This window comes from Panthera uncia (genome assembly GCF_023721935.1).
Source record: "Panthera uncia isolate 11264 chromosome D3 unlocalized genomic scaffold, Puncia_PCG_1.0 HiC_scaffold_8, whole genome shotgun sequence".
Taxonomy (NCBI): Eukaryota; Metazoa; Chordata; class Mammalia; order Carnivora; family Felidae; genus Panthera; species Panthera uncia.
Genome location: NW_026057586.1, coordinates 60,982,799 through 61,004,388, shown reverse-complemented (window position 1 = coordinate 61,004,388; position 21,590 = coordinate 60,982,799). Strand labels below are relative to the sequence as shown.

Below are 21,590 nucleotides of genomic sequence, written 5' to 3'. Positions count from 1 at the left end.
ACAAGTTATTGCGAGAACTTTTGCAGTAAGTCTTTTGTTAAGCTGCATTAATGAAAACTTTGTGGAGAGATGTAAAATGCTGCTGTGCTGCGGTATGTGCTCTCTGTTTATGAACAGAATCAAAGCCAGCTGCTACCCCGCGCCCTTCCGGAGGAGGAGTTGGTGGCAGTGGAAAACGAGGTGGCAAGAAAGATGATTCTCACTGGTGGTCCAGATTCCAGAAGGTTTGATTCCAGGCTGTGTGTTAATTTGGAGGATCTGGAGCGGCCCCAGGAGAGGTTGGGAGGGATTTGTGTCCAATATAGCATAGATCCTATTGTGACCTTTCATTCTTCACAGAGACTGTCTCTTTCTTTTTCCAGGGTGATTTTCCATGGGATGACAAGGAATTCCGGATGTACTTTCTCTGGACTGCTCTGTTTTGGGGTGGAGTCATGTTTTACTTCCTGTTCAAGAGCTCCGGGAGAGAAATCACTTGGAAGGACTTTGTCAATAACTATCTTTCCAAAGGAGTAGTAAGTATTTTATTGGATTGGTGGTTTATAGTGGTTCAAAAGGTGAAATTCAGTAGATTGGGCCGACAAAGTAACAGTCAACTAAGTTAGCCAGCTTGTCCGTTGTAAAGTTACTGTTTTCATCTTGATTTTTTTTTTAATGCTGTAAAGTATTGCAATGAAGAACAACCCTATTTGTTTTGGCCCAGCTGTCCCCACATTTACCACAAAATCCTTTTCTTTCACTTCTACTAGAACCTAGCTTTCACCTTGCTCCGGCTGTCCTCTGTCTCCTTTCATTTTCTTGTGTGTCCTCAGTCCCGCCTTCCCCCTGCTAGAATGTGCCAGCCTCTCCTGGCACCTTTATGACTCCACGGCTCTTAATCTCCCTTGAGCTTGGACTTGGGTGCCTAAGTGACTCCGAGTGTTGAAAGTGAGAGCGGATGGGCTCTAAGTGGGGGCCCAGGCAGGGCTGCTGGGAGCCTTTGTCACTACCAGTTGGACTTTACCCAGTGAGACTACTCCAGCATCTTTGAGATGCTGTGGCCTGTGAGATGCATTATTTTATCCATTCCTAAGAAAAATTTAGTAAGCTGCCAGTGAAACTAGAAAATACCAGTTGTCAAACATATCCTAATTTCTCAGATGTTAAAATATGAAAAATGTCCACCTTAGAATTGATGAAGTGATAGTGAGAAACCAGGTTAGGCCTGCTGTGTCACTGTGGGGAGATTACTTAACCTCTTGGAATTGGGCTTTTCAATGAAATTGATAAAATAAAGGTAAGATAGTAATACTTACTGGTAGCATAGAAAATCAAAAGTTATTTTTAAAGATTGTTCAATAAGGTGAGGATGGAAGTGATTACTTACTCACACTTTTGAGGTTAATGTTTCTCATGGAAGCCAGGATATTTATGTATAATACCCAGATGTTTTAGGGAGCCTGCCTTCTAAGAAGTAACTCCTGTCTGGTTGTGGAGGGGGCTACAGCTATCCTTCAAAGTGTGGTGACAGGGCCTCAGGGAAGATTCTCCATAGAGGCATCTCCTTTTGGCCTAGTGGTTCTTTGGAATCTGTCTACTGTTGTTCCAGCAGTTTTATGGGGGGTAGAGTACTTTAGTCCTTTCCAGATGACGTGCTTTGGGAACAGATAGTTCCCTGTTCCACCTCCTCCTGGAATTACCCAGGGCTCCCTCACAAACTGCCTGCCATTGCAGATTTAATGGCAGCAGAAAGCAAGCTTCTTCCAAAGGGCTCATGCTCCAGATCAACCTAGAACTTAGGGTTAAAGAACTTAGAAGGTCTTTAAAAGTGTTCTTAAGAATCCTATGTAGTTAGGATGTTACAGAAAAAAGCAAGTTTATATTATTTTATACCCATAGAATGGCGAAAATTAAAGTCTTCTGTTAGCAAGTGAGGATGTAGACCAATATGTGAGGATATAGAATATTTTGCTGTGCAGTGTGAATTGGAGAACCACTTTGGAGAGCAGTTTCATGTATAGTAAATGAATAGTAAATAATAGTATAGTAAATGTACTATTAATAGTATAGTATAGAATAGTAAAGTATGTGTACCCTGCAACCCAGCCTTACTGGATCTGTCTATAGGTACATGTTCAGAGAAACCTTTAAAGATGTGCCCAAGAAGTTATCTGCAGGAATGTTCATGACAGCATTGCTTACGATAGTGAACGTTTTGAAACAGCCTAAATGTCTATCAGGAGAATGGATAAATAACTTGGGGTGTGCTCCCAAAGTGGAGTACCCCGCAGATCTGACCTGTCAGCAGGGATGAACCTCAAAAATACGACAGGAAGGGAAAAAGAGTTGTAGAAGAATATACACCAAGCAGGACCATTTTTAAAGTCTAAAAGCAGGTGACAGTGAGTGTATGTTCAGGGTTACATCTGTGTGGCACAGGCACCAGGACAGGCTTTGGGACAGTCAGCACGTAATGTGGGGAGTGTCCACTTCTGGGAAGAGGGGGTGACTGGTGGCTTCAACAGCATTTGTGATGTTTTATTTTTCAAGCCAGAAGGGGAAACAACGGGGCCTCCTTATGTTGTTCATCATTGTTCTTTGTACATCTAAAATACCATGTGCAATTTTAATGGGCTTAAAAGAATATCTGTCTTCTCTGTAAATTTATGTTTGAATATTAACTTTTTAAAATTCCAGGTAGACAGACTGGAAGTCGTCAACAAGCGTTTTGTTCGAGTGACTTTTATACCAGGAAAAACTCCTGTTGATGGGGTAAATGATTTTTATTAATTGATGTGGATTAGCTGTAAATTCACTTTTCAGATTTAGAGTCAGAAAGCAAGTATTCCCTCACATTGCAGTAGCTCTGTGCACCAGCTATGCCAGATTCGGGCAGCACAGCACTCACAGGCCTCTCTAACGCACGCGGGGGAGAATGTGCATGCCGTACGTAGTTGCCTTATGAAGTTGGTCAGTTTTTTGGGGTTGGATTTGGTAATTGTTCTGCTGTACATTTAGGCAATGGTGAAATCCCAGTTTTTAGTATTCTAGTATCATCTATGAATTTTTCAAGACTGAGAGAACAGTTGTTTTGGTTAGGGAAAAACTGTTAAATCTGAATTGCGTATGTCTTGAGACAGCTTTTTTCAAATCAGTTTAAGAAGCGTTCTGATCATATCTCTCCCAAGTGTTTTGTGATATTTTATTCTTTTAATTTCCATTTCGTTTCTCATTTCAAAAAAAAAAATATGTATATCCTTTAAAAAAATTTTTTTTGTTAAATTTTTTTTGATGTTTATTCTTGAGAGAGAGAGAGACAGAGCACGAGCTGGGGAGGGGCAAGAGACACAGAATCTGAAGCAGGCTCCGGGCTCTGAGCTGTCAGCACAGAGCCCAACAGGGCTCAAACTCACGCACCTCGAGATCATGACCTGAGCCAAAGTTGGACACCTAACCTACTGAGTCACCCAGGTGCTCCTAATTTGTAAATCCTGTCCAGCCAGTTTGAACTCTATTCCAGATATCCTAGACTGGGTTGAGGGGATTGTGGGGGAGGACAGCAGTGGGGCAGATGAGGTTCCCAGGTGATTCCAAGGTGATTCCCAGCCCTCCCATCCCCCCATGGGGGCCCATCTCTAGTCCCTTGGTGTCCTGCTGTCTTACTGCCCTCCCCCAGGGTCAGACCTCCTTTACCATGTTGCATCCCTCCTTCCAGATGATTTTGTGTAACCATTTCCTGGTCACCTTGCCTGGGTGGGGCAACATGTAAAGAAAACTAGAACTGATGGTGACCATCTCTGTCTGAAACATGTCGACAAAAAGAGGAATGTCTCTAAAGTTGTGTGGGTTTGGTATTTCAGTCACTTTTAGGAGTAAGTTATTTTAATTGTCTTCATTTCTACCCCACTTCCCATTCTTTTTGCCTTATGATGAAATGTTCGTTAATAACCATGCTCCTTTTTTTTTTTCTCAGAACTGTTCCTCAGAGTTTTAGTGCTGGGAATTAAATTGGCACTCCCTTTCAAGAGGACAGTTTGGCAGTGTGTATATCAGCAGTTTTGAAAGTATGCACACACTCAGTAGTTTTGCTTCTAGGACTGTATTCTAGGGAAATACTTAAGGATGCACGTAAAGATGTGTATGCAAGATGTCCTCCAAAACATTGTTTATAGAGCAGAAAATTGGAAATCAGTAAATGCCCACATTAGGCACCTGGTTAATAATCAGGGCTCCTCATTTCTCTTGCTTTAATCTCGCCGCTGGAGCAGTGGCTCAGCAGGACAGTCCTCTTCCCTAGAGGGCAGTTTTTACATCTAGTGCTGGCATGCACAAACGTTTATGTATTGAAATTTGTACCATTTTATTATAAATTACTTTCCTTTTATTTATCCTTTATATTATGGTTAAGGTTTTATATCAATTTCAAAATTGTGCATGTATTTCAAGATAGTAAAGGGGCTATTATGAAATCTTGAAGGAATGGATTATGAAATCTTGAAGGAATGGCATCAAAGTTGCTACTCGTGTTTGTTTCTGGATGTTGAGGTTACAGATGCTTTTTATTTTATTTATGTTTATATTACTGTAGTTTTCCCCAGAGAACATGTAATACCTACTATAATAAAAACTTTATTTTGAGTTTTCAGAAATGGGTAGATGATTTTCGGTGTCCTGCTACTTATAGAGTAGCAGTGTTACTTATAGTGTTAGCTGTAGAAGCACAGGCTTTGGAGTTTGACAGACTAGGCTTCAGATCAGCTCTACTCTTTACTGGCTATATGGCCAACTCCCCTAAGCCTGGGTTTCTTTATCACTAAGATGGGAAGGGCAATAATAACGCTTTAAGTCTTAGTGCTGAAATGAGATCTTGAATGTCATTGGGGGTTTTCAAACTTCACTGTGTGTAAGAATCACTTGGAAAGCTGAGACCCACCCCCGGTGGGTCTTCTCTAGATCTTGTCCCCAAATCTCATGCTGCTGGTCCTCTTTATCTGCCCCATTTGTCTGATGTTGAGTCATGCACAGTGTCCAGTTGAGAGTAGGTGTTAAGTAAGGGAATGCTTAGTCACATGTGGCTAACCTATTATTGACTTGTTTTGGGCTTGTGATAGCAGGAATTTTGTAGGTTTGTCAGTGAACAACTTACCAAGAACTGTTATATAATACTATTAAAGAAACTTAAGAAAAAATATATCTGTTATAAAACTACTCTCCATCTTTTTTTTTAGATATTTGGAGAGAAATACCAGAGTGCTGTTCTGCACTCAGTAGCACTGGTTGGTGGGAGGACTTTGGGATGACATGTTACTCTCTTCTGTGCACACTTTTGAATTGAGTTTTTATGACATAGATTTATTGTTTTGATTAAAACTTTTTTTAAGTGATTACAGGTTAGAGGAGGAACAGAGTCTTTTTGTGCTAGAAAATGCTGCTAATACTTGCATAGGGCTTGGAACAGGTTCTAACATATTAGTAAAACTCCATAAATGTGAGCTGTTATAAGTACGTGTGTGGTTGTAGAAGAGAGGCAGTGTGACATGCTGGTTAGGAGCACTGGCTCGGGAGCCAGACTCCTCTGGTGCAGATCCAGCCTCTTACTAGATTTGTAACCATGGGCAAGTGAAGTCACCCCTGTAGTTTTCTCATCTGTAAAATGGGGACAGTAAGAGTCAGGGCTGATACTCAGCCAGTAAACAACTAGCACAATGGGGAATACTTTGGGGTGGGGGGGTAAGTAGCCATTGCCTCAAATCCTTCATAGGTTCCTCCCCAGGGCCTCAGTAACTCACCTGACCCAAGTGAATAGAAGAGTAACAGCTGGCACAGCGAAGGACGCTTCTGTTCTCATTGGGTGGTGGGGTGCCTTCCTCACGTTCAGATTTTGAGTATCACTTCTGGTGATAGTACCTGCTTCTTAGGGTGGTTCTGAAGATTGAATGAGTTAGTGTATGTAAAGGGCTAAGAGCCATGCCTGACCCTTAGTAAGTGCTCAGGAAACTTTGGCTGTTAGTACTGCATCACATTAGTTTTCAGTTTGGAAATAGCTGAGAAATACGTGGGAAATGAAGAAGCAGAAAAGGACACATATTTATGAAAAGGACTTTTAATAGATTTTTCATTTGAGTGTATAATTGTAGAACCACTAAGGAATATTGCTTAAGAAATGCTTATTTGCAAGGATTGCCAGGTGCTCTCACTGAGTGAAACTTAATCATTGCATCATTAAAACCAGTCCTTTATTATTGTGGGGTTTTTTTCACTTTCTAAATTTTCAGTATTTCTGAAAAATTCATTAAAAGTTGAACCTTCTGGTAAATTAAACTTTGTTTCCCCTTCATTCTTAGGATATTTTGTTTTGTGTTTTTATAGCAATACGTCTGGTTTAATATTGGCAGTGTGGACACCTTTGAGCGGAATCTGGAAACTTTACAGCAGGAATTGGGCATAGAAGGGGAGAATCGGGTTCCTGTCGTCTACATTGCTGAAAGTGACGGGTAAGACTGTTCACTGTGCTCTGTGTGGATTGCTGTGTGTTCTGTCACCAGATGGCAGGTGACATACGACATTCTCAAGTCTGTCTCAGTTGGGCCAGACTTCTTTTAAGTCATTGGTAATTTACTGGTTTTTGTTCATGACTGCTTTTCTACACATTTATATTTATCTTTGATTAAGCAATAGTTTGGGGGTATTAACGTCCTTTAGTAGGATTTTAGCATAAAGAGCCCCTTTGTTAAAGAATGGCATTGCCACCTTTTAACTGTCATTTACATTTATTTTTCAGAGTTTTCCAGGAATTTTAAGTAACTCTTTTTTCTCTTGTCAGAGCTTGCTTGTTCCCTTAGGGGTTATTTATCTTTAATAAGACCAGTTAGAAGTCTGAGGCCTCCAAGGAGGGCCCATTGATTTCAAGAGTCACTTGTCTTTGAGTTTCTATAGGAAATCTATGGCCTTTGAGTACTCATCCATGTATAACACCCAGATAGATTTCCTGGCAGTTACTCCATTCGCATTGAGGTGTACCTTGCTACGGAGTTAGCAGTTCAAGAGTGAAAGTACAAGTAAATCTTAATTTTTCTGAATAAAAGAGCAGAAAAACGGATTGCTAGGGGCGCCTGGGTGGCTCAGTCGGTTAAGTGAACGACTTTGGCTCAGGTCATGATCTCACGGTTCGTGGGTTTGAGCCCTGCGTCGGGCTCTTGTGCTGAACACTTGCTCGGAGCCTAGAGCCTGCTTCAGATTCTATGTTTCCTTTTCTCTACCCTTCCTCCACTTGTGCTCTGTCTCACTCTCTCAAAAATAAATTTTAAAAAATTAGGCAAAAAAGAAAAATGGATTGCTAGTGTGCTAATTGAGCTGGTAGTATTACTCTGTTTTAGAGACTTTCTTGCATCTTAGTTGTGTCAGCCTACAATTTACCTGTTTTTAGATCCAGATAGCTATCAAGATTGTTTCACATGTGCCATATCCCTTGGGCCCTGGGGCTGTCATATAATCATTTAACTGTATAGCTGCTGCTGAAACATTACAGAAAGTTTGGTTGCACCATTCCTTAAACATCTATGGTCAGTGTGTATCTTTTTTCCCCCTCCAGAAATAAACCAAAGGTAAATTTTTCTATGTTCTTACTGCCTGCTGTGGGGGGCCTTTAAAAAATTGTAAAAGATGAAAACTTAAAAAGTAGATCCTGGTTTTTTGGTTTTTTTTAGAGCTAAACCGTGTACAAGGTTATGATCCTAATTTCTTAGGATAATTTCAGCTAACTTGCATTATATTAACCAATATGAGTATATATCTGAGGATATACTCATATATATGAGTGTGCATCTCCAGGCTTTAAGTCCTATCTGAGCAGCGCCCTCCAGAGCATGAGCTTGGAGGACAAAAGATTGCTCCCCTGGGAGTCAGTCTGCTAAGTCTGCACAAGCTGCACGGAGTGGCCTGTGCAGCGCTCACCAACAGATTGCTGTCACCATTGTGTACAGGGCTTTTGAAACTGATCTGCCGTTAACTGAGCGAGGATTTGATATTTAGAAGACATCTCTTTAGAATAAGTCGACGCATTCCAATTAAGAGAACTGCAATTTCTGCCCAGGCTAACGCCAGGTCATGTTAAAACTTCTAAGTAATTCAAAAGAAGTTTCTTTGAAAGGCAGATATAATGATAGTAAATTACAGCTAGGTCTGTATCGTGCATAAATGGAGATTACTGGGATAGAAATAAAATCTCAGTGGACAGCATATGTGTTAAGAACAGTTTTTTCTTTGGTCTCGTCTTCTGCAATTCTACATCAGTGATATTGAGACACTGAGATTGTCTTTGTGCCTCAAATAAAACATTTAGAATATTCAGGTTTTACAAAAATAGAAAACATTTACAATTATATCCTAAGCAGTTACCAAAAAGTGTATCTTGCAAACATTTAAAAAGCCAAAGAGTAACCGTCTTAAAAACATGTCAGTGTTGTGTGTGGTTTCTTTTATTTAGCTCGTTTCTCCTGAGCATGTTGCCCACGGTGCTTATCATCGCTTTCTTACTGTACACCATACGGAGAGGGCCCGCCGGCATTGGCCGGACAGGCCGGGGGATGGGTGGACTCTTCAGTGTTGGAGAAACCACTGCCAAAGTCTTGAAGGATGAGATAGATGTGAAGTTCAAAGATGTGGCTGGCTGTGAGGAGGCCAAGCTAGAGATAATGGAATTTGTGAATTTCTTGAAAAACCCAAAGCAGTATCAAGACCTAGGAGCAAAAATCCCAAAGGTAAAAAGTGAACGTTCAGATTATTTTCAACGTATTAACCCAAAAATTGTTTGAAATTTTTATCTCTGAAGTTATACTTTTATGAAGTTTGATTACTTGTGACAAAGTAGCTGTTTTTCTCTTTCTGTCTTATTAGTCTCTGCTTTACTCCAGGGTTTTTTCAGGTCAGTTGTTCCGTGGGAATGTGTCTGCTTGTATGTGGTGTGTATATTCCTGAAAAGATTTGTGTTCTCTCCCCTTGGAAGCCTTCCCTGATTCGCCTTGCTTCTCCCTCCAGTCTGATTCAGATACCCCGTCTCTCAGCAACTGTGCACATGAGCGCGTTGCCTCCTGCTGTCACCCGCTTGTCCCTCCCTTAGCAGGTTTGAACAGACCATTTGCCTGGGCCTGGCACTCAGATTCGTGGCACAGGATTTGGTGGAGAAGAGATAGCACTGATTCTAGCCTCCTCCTCCCAGGAGTCCCCATGCCTGCTGCTGGTGACAGGCTGGCCTTACTGATCCTTATACTCCCAGGGCCAGGTTTGGTCATTAAGTAAATGAATCCAAGATGTTTAATTATTTAAAAAAATCCACTAATAAAGTTTACTTTAAAGGAATCCTTTGTAAAGGAAATCGTTTCCTTGATTTTCATATCATGCCTGTGTGGATGAAAAGTCATATTTGATAATTTTATAATTTTCTGACTTATGTAGTATCTGTGCACATCATGCCTAAACATCTATACAACTTGAATAATTAGACTGAGCAAACACATTTTCCCTTTTTAACTGCATTCATAGTTGGTCATTAGATTTTTACTTCATTTGTGAAATTTTAAAGGGAAGAAAATAAGCAAAATGTAATTTGGGAGTGTGGTGTTTGTGTCTCTTTGAATTATTTAAGTAAACCTCAGTTGGCTTATTTATTTTTTATACTTACCTGTTAAATTTTTAAAAATTTATTTATTTATTTTGAGATAGAGAGAATCCCGTCAGCACAGAGCCCAGCATGGGGCTCCAGCCCATGAACCATGAGATCATGACCTGAGCCAAAACCAAGAGTCAGAAGTTTAACTGACTGAGCCACCCAGATGCCCCAACCTCAGTTGGTTTATTAATAGATATTCAGCTTAAGTCTAAAGATCTGAAAAGCAGTGCTAAGAATCTTAAAGCGAAGTATGTAAGATTTTACATTCTTACTACATTTTTTAAAACAAGGTAGTCTCTAATCCTTTTCTTCCTCTTCTTACTGTTATAAAAATGTTTTGCCATCGTTGTTTAAGGAATGTTTGTTATATAATCAGAGTTTATAGACAGATTTATATCTTAGAATTGTTTGTGGATATGCAATTTACTTTTCTGAAATTCTAGCTAAATATACTTTTCCTTTTTTATATCTGAAGGGTGCCATTCTCACTGGTCCTCCAGGCACTGGGAAAACACTGCTAGCTAAGGCCACAGCTGGAGAAGCCAACGTCCCTTTCATCACTGTTAGTGGATCTGAGTTTTTGGAGATGTTTGTTGGTGTGGGTCCAGCTAGAGTAAGTCTTTCATTCTCTTATGATGGCGCACCTTCCTCTGTCTCCCCCTGATCTTCCCCCCAAATACGGAGCTGGTAAAGATGGCCCTGGACCAGACTGGTGCAGTCTGTTTATGGGTTGTCCTTTTGTTGTTGAGTTGTAAGAGTTCTTTATATATTCTGGATATTAGCTCCTAATCACATACATTATTTGCAAATAATTTCTCCCTTTCTGTGGATTGTCTTTTCCCTTTCTTGGTAGTGAAGCACAAAAGTGTTTAATTTTGATGAAGACTAATTTATCCATTTTTTTTTTGCTGTTGCTTGGGCTTTGGTATCATTTTCTAAGACTGTCACCATCCAAGGTCATAAATACTCCTGTGTTTTCTTCTAAGAGTTTTAAAAGTTGTAGCTCTTACGTTTAGGTCTGTGATCTGTCTCAAGTTAATATGATGTGAGGTGTAAGGGTCCATCTTGGTTCACTCTTCTACATGTGTATATCTGGGTTTCCCAGCACCATTTGTTAAAAAGATGATTTTTCCATTGAATGGTGTTGGCACCCATTTGTCTCTCTCTATACCAGTACCACAGTCTTGATTACTGTTCCTTTGTAGTAAGTTTTGAAATCAGGAAGCGTGAGTATGGGTTAGTTTTTAAAGAAACACTTAAATTTTTACTCTTGTGTATTTTACCAGTGTCTAAATATTGACTTTTTTTTTTTTTTTTTAACACTGTAGAAGTGCAAAGTGCTACCACAGTTGCTTTTCCAAACACCAGGATGCAACTTATAATCAGTAACTAAGTGTTGTGCCACCGACTGGCAGCATTTTTTGTCAGTGGGAAGTGTATTAATGATAAGTCTTACTATTGATGGCATCGTAATTTAAATGAGCTATGATAGGTAAAGTAGGTGGATTCATAGGAGGGCTGTCAGACGGCTAGGGGAGCCTGGGGGACTTGAGTATTTATGATGATGGATCATGGAATCTGGTACGGGTAGGAGTGGTGGGGGGTGGCTGAAGACAGGAGAGGAGCTGTGGGTGGTGGGGGTAAGTGGTGGGCCTAATGGGCTAGAGATCCAGGAGAAGCCGGCTATGAGAGAACCTTGAGTACATGAGCAAGCCAGACCTGTGGGAGGGGGCAGAGTAGACCACGGGAAGCTGGTTGTGTAGGGAAACCTTGGCATTGCTGGCCATGACAAAATAGAGCAAAAGGTGATTGAAAGAGGTGGGTCAGGGGACGGCCAACCAGGAATCACTAAAAAAATAGTGCCCAGTGGAGGGGGTGGGGGTAGGCTGGAAGAATGGGAAATCGGGCCCAGGAAGTACTACAACCAGGAGGGCAGGGTGTCTGCCACATGGTGGGAATCTCTGAGCAGGGGTTTTCCAGCAGAATTGTTTTGGCAGTAGTCATGTTGCGTGAGGTGCACTTCAACTCCTACTGGCTCGGATGGAAAGACAAAACCCCTTCCAGTTGAGAGCTTTGCAGGGACAGACAAGGAGGTGAAGGAGGTGTGAGAGGGTGGGGTCTGTTGATCACTGATCTGGAGTTCAGAGGGAGAGGCCTTGGAGGGACATGAGTTATCCTAGGGGATGTGTTCAGAGCAATATAGGAATGAAAGCTAGGAAGTCTAGGCAGGAAAGGACGATGGGGAAACTTGGACTTCTGGTGAATGAAGTGAAAAGGGATGTGAGGCATAGGAGATTGTTTCTGGATCTCTTAAAAGGGGCAGGTGATAGGCTGAGACCCCGGGGATGGCCACTCCTTCATCATAAGCATAAGCACATGCTTATTATCAGGACAGAATGTAGGTGCATGGGCCTCACACCTGCTCCTGTAGTGGCAGGGCACTGTATTATGCTCTGGGGGTGATCACTGTGTGGTCTTGTGTAGTTCACGGCCTTTGCGGTGTGTATACATGTTACCTAGATCTGTTAGTAAGTGTCTGCTTATTAACAGCCTGCCTCGGGCCAGAGTAGTTTGAACTTTTACACTGAATATAAAGTTTACACCTCTACAGTATTCTCTTTTGGTAGGGTAAAAATGTGTAGTATTAATTTGTTGCTATAAAAATAGCAGATATTGTTAGCACTTGTGATATATACAGTAAGTTATGATATTATAGAAATAATATTTACTCACCTTAAAGCAGTTACCCACCACCTTACTCATCATTTGCCACCTCTTTGCTTCTTATAACTCTTTTTAAATATGTAGTGCACAGTATCTAACACAAAAAGATCATCTTCCTCTTGGATGGAAGCATGATGTTTATTTTTTATTAGGAGGAAAATAATTTTCAGTTGTTAAGTGACTCTAGTGTTTATATTTTTATCCAGGTCCGAGACTTATTTGCCCTTGCTCGGAAGAATGCCCCTTGCATTCTCTTCATTGATGAAATAGATGCCGTGGGAAGGAAGAGAGGAAGAGGCAACTTTGGGGGGCAGAGTGAACAGGAGAATACACTCAATCAGCTGCTTGTGGAGATGGATGGTGAATATTCAAGTCTTTTGTATTTTAAACTACATTTTCTAATTGTTTTCCATATAGCTAAAGTGAGAATCCTTATGTCGATATTGAGTTCAAATTTTAAAAAAGTGTTCTCTAAAACAAACAGCCCTTTTTAAAGGCTCTTCTGTACCAGTATGGATAATGCCAAAATATTCTTACTTGGCAGCCTGCCATAACAATATTGGTATTAAGATGGTGTTTGCATCTGGATGTGAATAAGAGAAAAATTGGTGAAATGATTGCAAAAGAATTGTGGTCTCATTCTTAAAATCATCTATGATTCTGAAGCATCAGGAAAACCCATGCATAACCAAGTGTGTGAATTTGGCAGATTTCAAATACTAAGAGAGTAGCAGTCTTTCCACGTTAGTCAGCTTTTTCTTTTATTAGGAAAGCCATTTTGTGGGATGTGAGAATACTTTGTGCTGTAAGATACACGGATGCTGTTGTGTGCTCAGAAGGGGAAGCGCAGTGCTCAGTACTAAGCTGGTTTACGAGACTGAGCTGGGCATCGGGCAGGCATCCTCGGCGATACTGCGGGTTCAGTTCCAGACAACTGCTATGAAGTGACTATCGCAATAAGCGAGTCAGATGAATGTTTTGGTTTCCCAGTGCATATAAAAGTTATGTTTATATTATGTTGAGTCTTTTTAGGTATGCAGTATGTGTCTTAAAAAATTGTACATATTTTTTTGGTACATATTTTAATTAAAGAATGCTCAGAGTGCCTGCGTGGCTCAGTTCGTTCAGCATCCAACTCTTGATTTCAGCTCAGGTCATGATCTCCTGGTTCTTGAGTTCGAGCCCCACATCGGACTCTGCGCTAATTACACAGAGCCCACTTGGGATTCTCTGTCTTCCTCTGTCTCTGCCCCTTCCCTCCCCTCAAAAATAAATAAATAAAGATTTTAAAATCTTTTTTAGCTTCTATTGCTGAAAAATGCTAACCATCATCTGAACTTTCAGTGAATTGTAATCTTTTTGCTGGTGAAGGGGTCCTGCCTCAGTGTTGACAGTTGCTGACTGATCAGGGTGGTGGCTGCTGAAGGCTGGGATGGTTTGTGGCAGTTTCTTAAAAGAAGACAGCAAGAAAGTTTGCCGCATTGACTGACTTTCCCTTTCATGAACAGTTTCTCTGTAGCATGCGATGCTGTTTGATAGCATTGTTTACCCACAGTAAACTCCTTTCAGTTTGGAATCAGTCCTCTCAAACCCTGCCCCTGCTTTGTCAACTAAGTTTTTGTTACAGTCTAAATAGTTTACTGTAATTTCAACAATTTTCACAGCAACTTTACCAGGATTAGAGTCCGTCTCAAGAAACTACTTTCTTTGCTCATCCATAAGAAGCAACTCTTCAGACGTTCCAAGCTTTCTCATGAGATGCAGTAATATTCAGTCACATCTTTAGGCTCCACTTGTAATTCTGGTTCTCTTGCTATTTCTCCCACATCTGCAGTCACTGCCTCCACTGAAGTCCTGAACTCATCCATGAGGGGGCAAATCAGCTTCTTCCAAACTCCTGGCAATGTTGATATCTTGACCTCTTCCATGAATCACAAATGTTGTTAGTGGCATCCAGAATGGGGAATTCTTTTGATTATCTCTGGCAGCTATAGCCCTACGAAATGTATTTCATAAATCATAAGACTTAAAAGTCAGAATCACTCCTTGATCCATGGGCTGCAGAATGGATGTTGTGTTAGCAGGCATGAGACAACATTAGTCTCCTACATCTCCATCAGAGCTCTTGGGTGACCAGGGCATTGTCAGAAGTAATATTTTCTGAGCAGCTGTCTCAACAGTGGGCTTAAAATATTCAGTAAACCATGTTATAAACAGATGTGCTCTCATCAGGCTTTGTTCCATTTCTAGAGCATAGGCAGAGTAGATTTAGCATAATTCTTTAGGGCCTGAGGATTTTCAGAATGGCAAATGAGCACTGGCTTCAGTTTAAAGTCACCAGCTGCATAGCCACAAACAAGAGAGTCAGCCTGTCCTTTGAAGCTTTGAAGCCAGGCACTGATATCTCCCCTCTAGCTATGAAAGTCCTAGATGGCATCTTCTTCCAATCCAAGACTGTTTATCTGCATTGAAAATCTTTTACTTAGTGTAGCCTCTTTCATTAATTACCTTAGCTAGACCTGGATAACTTGATGCAGCTTCTGCATCAGCACCTGGTGCTGCACCTTGCCCTATTATGCTATGGAGACAGCTTCTTTAACCTCGTGAGCCACCCTCTGGCAGCTTCAAACTTGTTTTCTGCAGTTTCCTCACCTCTCTCAGGCTTCATAGATATGAAGACAGTGAGGGCTTGGCTCTGGATTAGGTTTTGGCTTAAGAGAATGTTTTGGCTGGTTTGATCTTCTATCCAGACAGTTAAAACTTTATCCACGTCAGCAGTAAGTCTGTTTGCTTTCTTATCATCATGTGTCCACTGGAATAGCATTTTAATTTCTTTCAAGAACCTTTGGTTTGTATTTACTCCTTGGCTATTTGGCACAGGAGGCCTGGCTTTCCAGTCTATCTCAGCTTTCAACATGCCTTCCTCACTGAGCTTAATCATTTCTAGCTTTTGATTTAAAGTGAGAGACTTGAGACTCTTCCTTTCACTCGAACACTTAGAGGTCTCTGTAGGGCTAATTGGCTTAATTTCAATTTTGTTGTGTCTCAGGGAATAGGGATGCCCAAGGAGAGGGGGAGAGGGAACAGTTCATTGCTGGAGCAGTCAGAACACACACGTAGTATTTATCAGTTAAATTCATTTATATGGGTGCAGTGTGTGGTGCCCTAAAGCTATTAAAATAGTAACATTAAAGATTACTGATCACAGGTCACCACAACAAATACAATAACAAAAAAGTTTGAAATATTGCAAGAATTACCAAAATGTAATAGAGACAGAGTGAGCAAATGCTCTTGGAAAAATGGCACTGATAGACTTGCTCAGCATAAGGTTGCCACAGACCTTCAATTTGTACAAAACACAGTATCTGTGAAGTGCAGTAAAGCAGAGTGCAATAAAACGAGGTCTGCCTATATCCGATTAAGGTAGAGCTCTTCCCTCACTCTTTGGTGGTCTAGTCCATGTATGGCCATATTTGTGGGCTATCAGCACCAAAGCTCTTTCAGGGCCGGGGTCCTGAGGGTGAAGGCTCCTGTAGCCAAGGCATTGACATTGGAGAAGAGACCAATAGAACCAAGCAGAGTCTGGCAAAGGGGCTGGAGTTGGAGGTTGATACCTGTCTTCAAATATTCAGTGGGTTGTCTTGTGGCCCAGGGAGGTTAGACACATTCTTCGCAAATTTAATCACCTCAATTTTAAAATGTTTAAAAAATGAACAACATATTCTGAAGTTACAGTTCTATAAATTACAATCTTGCGTGTGGTGTGTGTGTGTATGTGTTTTATTTTGACAGAATGCGCACTTGAAAAAGTGCAAGTGGGGGAGGGACAGCGAGAAAGGGAGAGAGAGAGGATCCAAGTAGACTTTGCAAGGTCCGCACAGAGCCTGATGTGGGGCTTGACCTCAAAAACCATGAGATCATGACCTGACCTGAATCCAAGAGTCAGGTGCTTAACCTGCTGAGCCACCCAGGCACCTCTTTGGCATTTGTGTTTATAGAAATGATGCTTAAAGCTTTAAGTCTGGCATTTTTTTTTTTTTTTATGTCCCTAGGTTTTAACACAACAACAAACGTCGTCATTTTGGCGGGCACCAATCGACCAGATATTCTAGACCCGGCACTGATGAGGCCAGGGCGTTTCGATAGGCAGATATTTATTGGTGAGATGACCTTCATCAGGTTCAGTCCAGTTCTTATGAGGAGAGATATAACTATTTCACTTTGATTTTTTTTTTTTCCTTAAAAATAATTTCTCAAGGACCACCGGACATAAAAGGAAGAGCCTCTATTTTCAAAGTTCACCTCAGACCATTGAAGCTGGACAGTGCCCTGGAAAAGGAGAAGCTGGCAAGAAAACTTGCCTCCTTAACTCCAGGGTTTTCAGGTGAGTGGAACAGAACCTGATGTCCTGTGTCAGAAGTCCTTTACCAGCTCCCAGTGAACTTTTACCTCTCACCTTGGGGCCTCTTCAGTGGGAGACTTCAAACATATACAGACATTGAGAAAATACTATAATGAACCCCTCTGCACCCATCACCTAGCTTCAGGAACAGTTCTCAGTGCGTGTTAAACCTTATTTCGTATGTACCCCACCCTCTTCCTGCTGCCTCTGGATTATTTGTATGTGGGTGTTTTTGTTTTGTTTTTTTTTTTTTTTTAACAACTCTACTGACATAAAATTCACATACCATAAAGTTCATCTGTGAATTGTAAAGTGTATGATTCAGTGGTTTTTAAAAAGTGTATTTACAGGGTTGCACTGTAACTGCTGTAGTCTAATTTTAGGTCATTTTTATCACCCCAGAAGAATCCATTAGCAGCTACTCCCTCCATCCCCAGCCCTAGGCAACCCCTCACCTACTTTCCATTTTTATAGATCTTCTTATTCTGGACATTTCATGTAAAAAGAATTACACCACATAGGATCCTTTCTCCCTGGCTGCTTCCACTTAAGTGTAGTGTCTTCAGAGTTGAGCCATGTGGCAGCAGGTGTCAGGACTTTATTCCTTTCCCTGGCTGGATAATATTCCAATGTGTGGATGGACCACATCTTCTTTATTTGGGTTGTTTCCATCTTTTTGCTATTGTGAATGATGCTGCTGTGAACATCCATGTACAGATTTTTATGTGGACATACGTTTGATTTCTCTGGCTATATACCTAGGAGTAGAGTGGCTGAATCACTTTTTAAGGAACTATCAATCTGTTTTCCAAGGTGGCTTCACCATTTTACATTCTCACCAGCAACGTAAGAGGGTTCCAGTTTTTCCACATTCTTGCCAACACTGGTTGTTGTCTATTTGATTGCAGCCACCTTAGTGGCATCTCGTGGTTTTGATTTGTGTCTCTAATGACCAGTGATGTTGAGTATCTTTGCATGTGTTTATTCCAAGAGTTTTAAAATGTAAATGTGAGCCTTTCTCACTTCTTCCAAACTCAAATTTCTTTTCTTCCAAACTCCTTTCTCCTATCTTTCTTCCAAACTCAAAATGAAATAAAAATGAACATTTGGAAAGTCTTAGAGGATTATATGTAAGTATATGGTTAGAAGAATATATTCATCTTAAATGTCCCAGGGTTCTAACTTTTTATTTGTTTTGTATCTTTGGACTTTGGAATTTATAACGTTTTAATGTTTGCTTATTGAGCTTATTTGTTTATAGCTTATTTGACTTACCATATAGTTTATCTGAAAAGTTAATTTGAAGAGACTTGGGGCACCAAAAGACTTGGGGCTCAGTCAGTTGAGCATCTAACTTTGGCTCAGGTCATGATCTTACAGTTTGTGAGTTTCAGCTCCGCATTGGGCTTGCTGCTGTCATTGTAGAGCCCGCTTTGGATCTTCTGTCCACCCCCTTCCTCTGCTGCTTCCCCACTTGCGCTCACTCTCTCTCAAAAATAAATCGTTAAAAAAAAAAAAAAATTTAAAGAGACTTATCGGGGCACCTGTGTGGCTCAGTTTGTTAAGCACCCGATTTCAGCTCAGGTTATGATCTCACAGGGGTTCGTAAGTTCGAGCCCCACGTTAGGCTTTCTGCTGTCAGTGCGGAGCCCACTTTGAATCCTCTGTCTGCCCCTCCTCTGTTTTCTCTCTCTCTCTCAAAAATAAAGAAACCTTAAAAAAAAAATAATAAAGAGACTTACGGATCTAGAAAGCATTTGACAAGCTTCACGTATTTAACTTTGGGTATTTAACTGCACCGTTATTTTTAGTGCTTATGTTTTTCATTGTATTTCAGCATATTGCCTAACGTCCGTATTAGTCACTCTCCCAACAGAGTTGATAGAACTAAGTTAGTTAATGGGAATTTTTTAAAAAAATTTTTTTAATGCTTATTTATTTTTGAGACAGAGAGAGACAGAGCATGAACAGGGGAGGGTCAGAGAGAGAGGGAGACACAGAATCCGAAGCAGGCTCCAGGCTCTGAGCTGTCAGCACAGAGCCCAATGCAGGGCTCGAACCCACGGACCGTGAGATCATGACCTGAGCCGAAGTCGGATGCCCAACCGACTGAGCCACCCAGGCGCCCCAATTAATGGGCATTTTTAAAGACTGTCTTAGTTTGTAGTTACATGAGCCATATTGCCTATAAAGGTAAATGGCTGCATGTAATTATCTATTTACTATTACTGATACTTGCATCTCAGTTCAAAGGGCCTGGATTGTACCAGGCTATTACTGACTGCTATAACAGCTTAGGGTCATCATGAATCAAACTGAATTATATTACATTAAGCCCTTATTTAGTCTACTGCTGGTTGAGAAACTGACTGGATATGATCATCCATAATGTGTGACCAATCAGTTCAAGTATATTTGGTGGTAAGCTGTTCTGTATTCATTTTGTAGGAGCTGATGTTGCTAATGTCTGTAATGAAGCGGCTCTGATTGCTGCAAGACACCTTTCGGATTCCATAAATCAGAAACACTTTGAACAAGCAATTGAGCGAGTGATTGGTGGTAAGTAAACTGAATATAACTCAAGTCAAAAGGCCAATAAAATCAGTTTGAGAATATAGGTTTCTCTGTTTTGGCAAGATCTAGAAGCAAAGAAAAGTCTATCCACCCCACCCTGGGGCTCACCATGCACCTGTTGTGTCTCTCGGTACTGTGAACTTCCCCTTCCCCCACCCACCCCATGGTCTGGTGGAGATGGGTGCTGTTGGTTTGGGTGAGTTTGAGACAGCAGCCCAAACTAGTCCTCACTTGTATTGGCAGCAAGCAGCAAGGTGTCTTCCCCTGAATTATACTGATGTAGTGTTTTGAGAATGTTTTGAAAAACAACCTTCCTGTTCCCAAATATTTTATTGCATAAATGTGCTCTGTGCTAGGTATAGGTGATGGATAAACAGCTGTAGCAGCTGTTTAACTAGGAAATGCTCACCCCACAAGCACAGTAGGGGATGTACATGTTTTCCATGCCTTCTAGGGAGCTTATAGTTTAATATGCATAAAAAGATAATTCCAGAGGGGCAAAGAAGGGAAGGGCACTATGGTCAGGCACAGCTCTATAGAAGAGGGGGGATTTAAACAGGTTTCAGTAGCGGGTGGGGGGGTAGGTATGGCATCAGAGTGGCAGGAACAGAGAAGGTAGTTTAGAGGTAGGGTTACAGCCTGTGTTTTGGGGAGGGAAAGCAAACCAGTCAGACTCCAGTTCTTTGGGAGGTAAGGCAAAGCTGAAAATATTTAAATCTAGATTTTAGAAAGCCTTAAATGTTGAGTTCAGGGGCTTTTGAAACTGTTGTCCTGTGGCTAGTATTAAACTAATGGATTTTTCCTGAGCTATTGAGTAGGCTTTAAGAAAAAGAATCTGACATTGAAGAAGAGAGTGGCATCTGAAGGCAGAGAACATCATAGTCATCAATGTGGGGTAGTGTACTTTAGCACAGGTAGTCCCGGCGATAATAGGCAAAAAAAAAAAAAAAGGACAGCCTTACAGGCCATAGGAAAAATGGGGTGCTTCGAGAGGCAGCTGGTTTGGCAGAAGATGGAATGTGCAGAATTTGAGACAAGCCGGGCTGTCCATGTGGAACTCTGCAGCACCACGGTGCCACAAGCTGTGGTTCCTGTGGTGTGGAGGTGGGTGAGAGAGCTTGGGGGGTAGGGGACGCACAGTAAACACTGCCTGTATTCGGTAGCGGAGGCGAGGAAAGTGAGCCAGCGAGGTCAGCAGAGCTTGTATGCCACAGGCCCAGGAGGTGCATCAGCGAGTAAGGCAAGGAATAGATGCCATTAGAGGAGATCCAGGAGGTTGGAAGAGATGGGAGACAAGGGCAAAGACACATTTACAAAGGACTTAAAGGCAGGGTCCAGTGGTATGGGACATTGAGGAGCATGACCTTGGATTTGGCAACAAGACTCTTCTTGGTGTCTTGTAACGTGACAGTTTCAACTGAGTGGATAATACGAAGCCAGATTAATGGAGATTCCCGTGAGGATCTAGAGGCTAGTATAGCAGTGTGTTTAACCTGGGTTAGATGCTAACTAACTAACCAACCATTGAATGAATGGACTACTTATTCTAGAAATTTGTTAATTGAAAAGAAAAAAAAATCTAAGTTGATAGAGTTGTGAGTGGAATTAAAACATTTCACTGTAGAGGCAGGTGAAAGCTGCATGTCTGTGCCTTTTAGGTGGGGGAACAGTCAGTGCTCAGTGTGAAAGAGATCAGGGCGGCAAGTCTAGGAGGGGCCCTTGCTCTGAGGTGGACGGACACTTGCCTGTTCACAGCTCAGCCACTGTAAACTGGCCACGAGCAATTGTTCTGCAGTAAGCATACTGGGAAAATGAAAAATTCCAGGGGTAAACTTGGTGAGGTGTGGGATTCATATTTTCTCATACAAGCAAGAACTGCTTATCTCTGGAAGACAGCAGGCTTACCTTCTGTAAATCTCCACCCTTCCAGCTCTGTGGTATGTACTTGTCTTGGGTTGTGTTATTGGGAACAAAGCACTCTCTCTTTTTTTTAATCTTTCGGACTCCTTAATACGTTATCATTTGAGAAGTTCTCTCAGATGCGTTACCTTGAACACAACCAAACTACTTTCGTCATGGTGTAATGATTTGTATGAGTACAAGCTATGTAGTTAGTGTCTATAGTGCAAATGAGTTTAGCATCCACCTTGATCCAGGCCAGAGAGGAATTGTACTTGGATTAGGGGTCCCCTGGCTGTGTAGTCAACACGTAGGCCCAGCACAAGGGGTCTCCTGGGTCTG

At 41.4% G+C, this 21,590-nt stretch overlaps 1 protein-coding gene across 1 annotated transcript in view; it reads left to right on the top strand.

The window, feature by feature from the left end:
* The window catches only part of AFG3L2 (AFG3 like matrix AAA peptidase subunit 2), a 39,764-nt gene that overhangs the window by 7,705 nt on the left and 10,469 nt on the right, over positions 1–21,590 (top strand). Inside the window, exons 4-13 of the mRNA XM_049620453.1 lie at positions 118–224; positions 363–515; positions 2,677–2,751; positions 6,349–6,473; positions 8,465–8,738; positions 10,122–10,259; positions 12,577–12,730; positions 16,426–16,533; positions 16,632–16,757; positions 19,224–19,334. Coding sequence (XP_049476410.1) covers positions 118–224; positions 363–515; positions 2,677–2,751; positions 6,349–6,473; positions 8,465–8,738; positions 10,122–10,259; positions 12,577–12,730; positions 16,426–16,533; positions 16,632–16,757; positions 19,224–19,334 — 1,371 coding nt within the window. The remainder of the gene's footprint in view (positions 1–117; positions 225–362; positions 516–2,676; positions 2,752–6,348; positions 6,474–8,464; positions 8,739–10,121; positions 10,260–12,576; positions 12,731–16,425; positions 16,534–16,631; positions 16,758–19,223; positions 19,335–21,590) is intronic.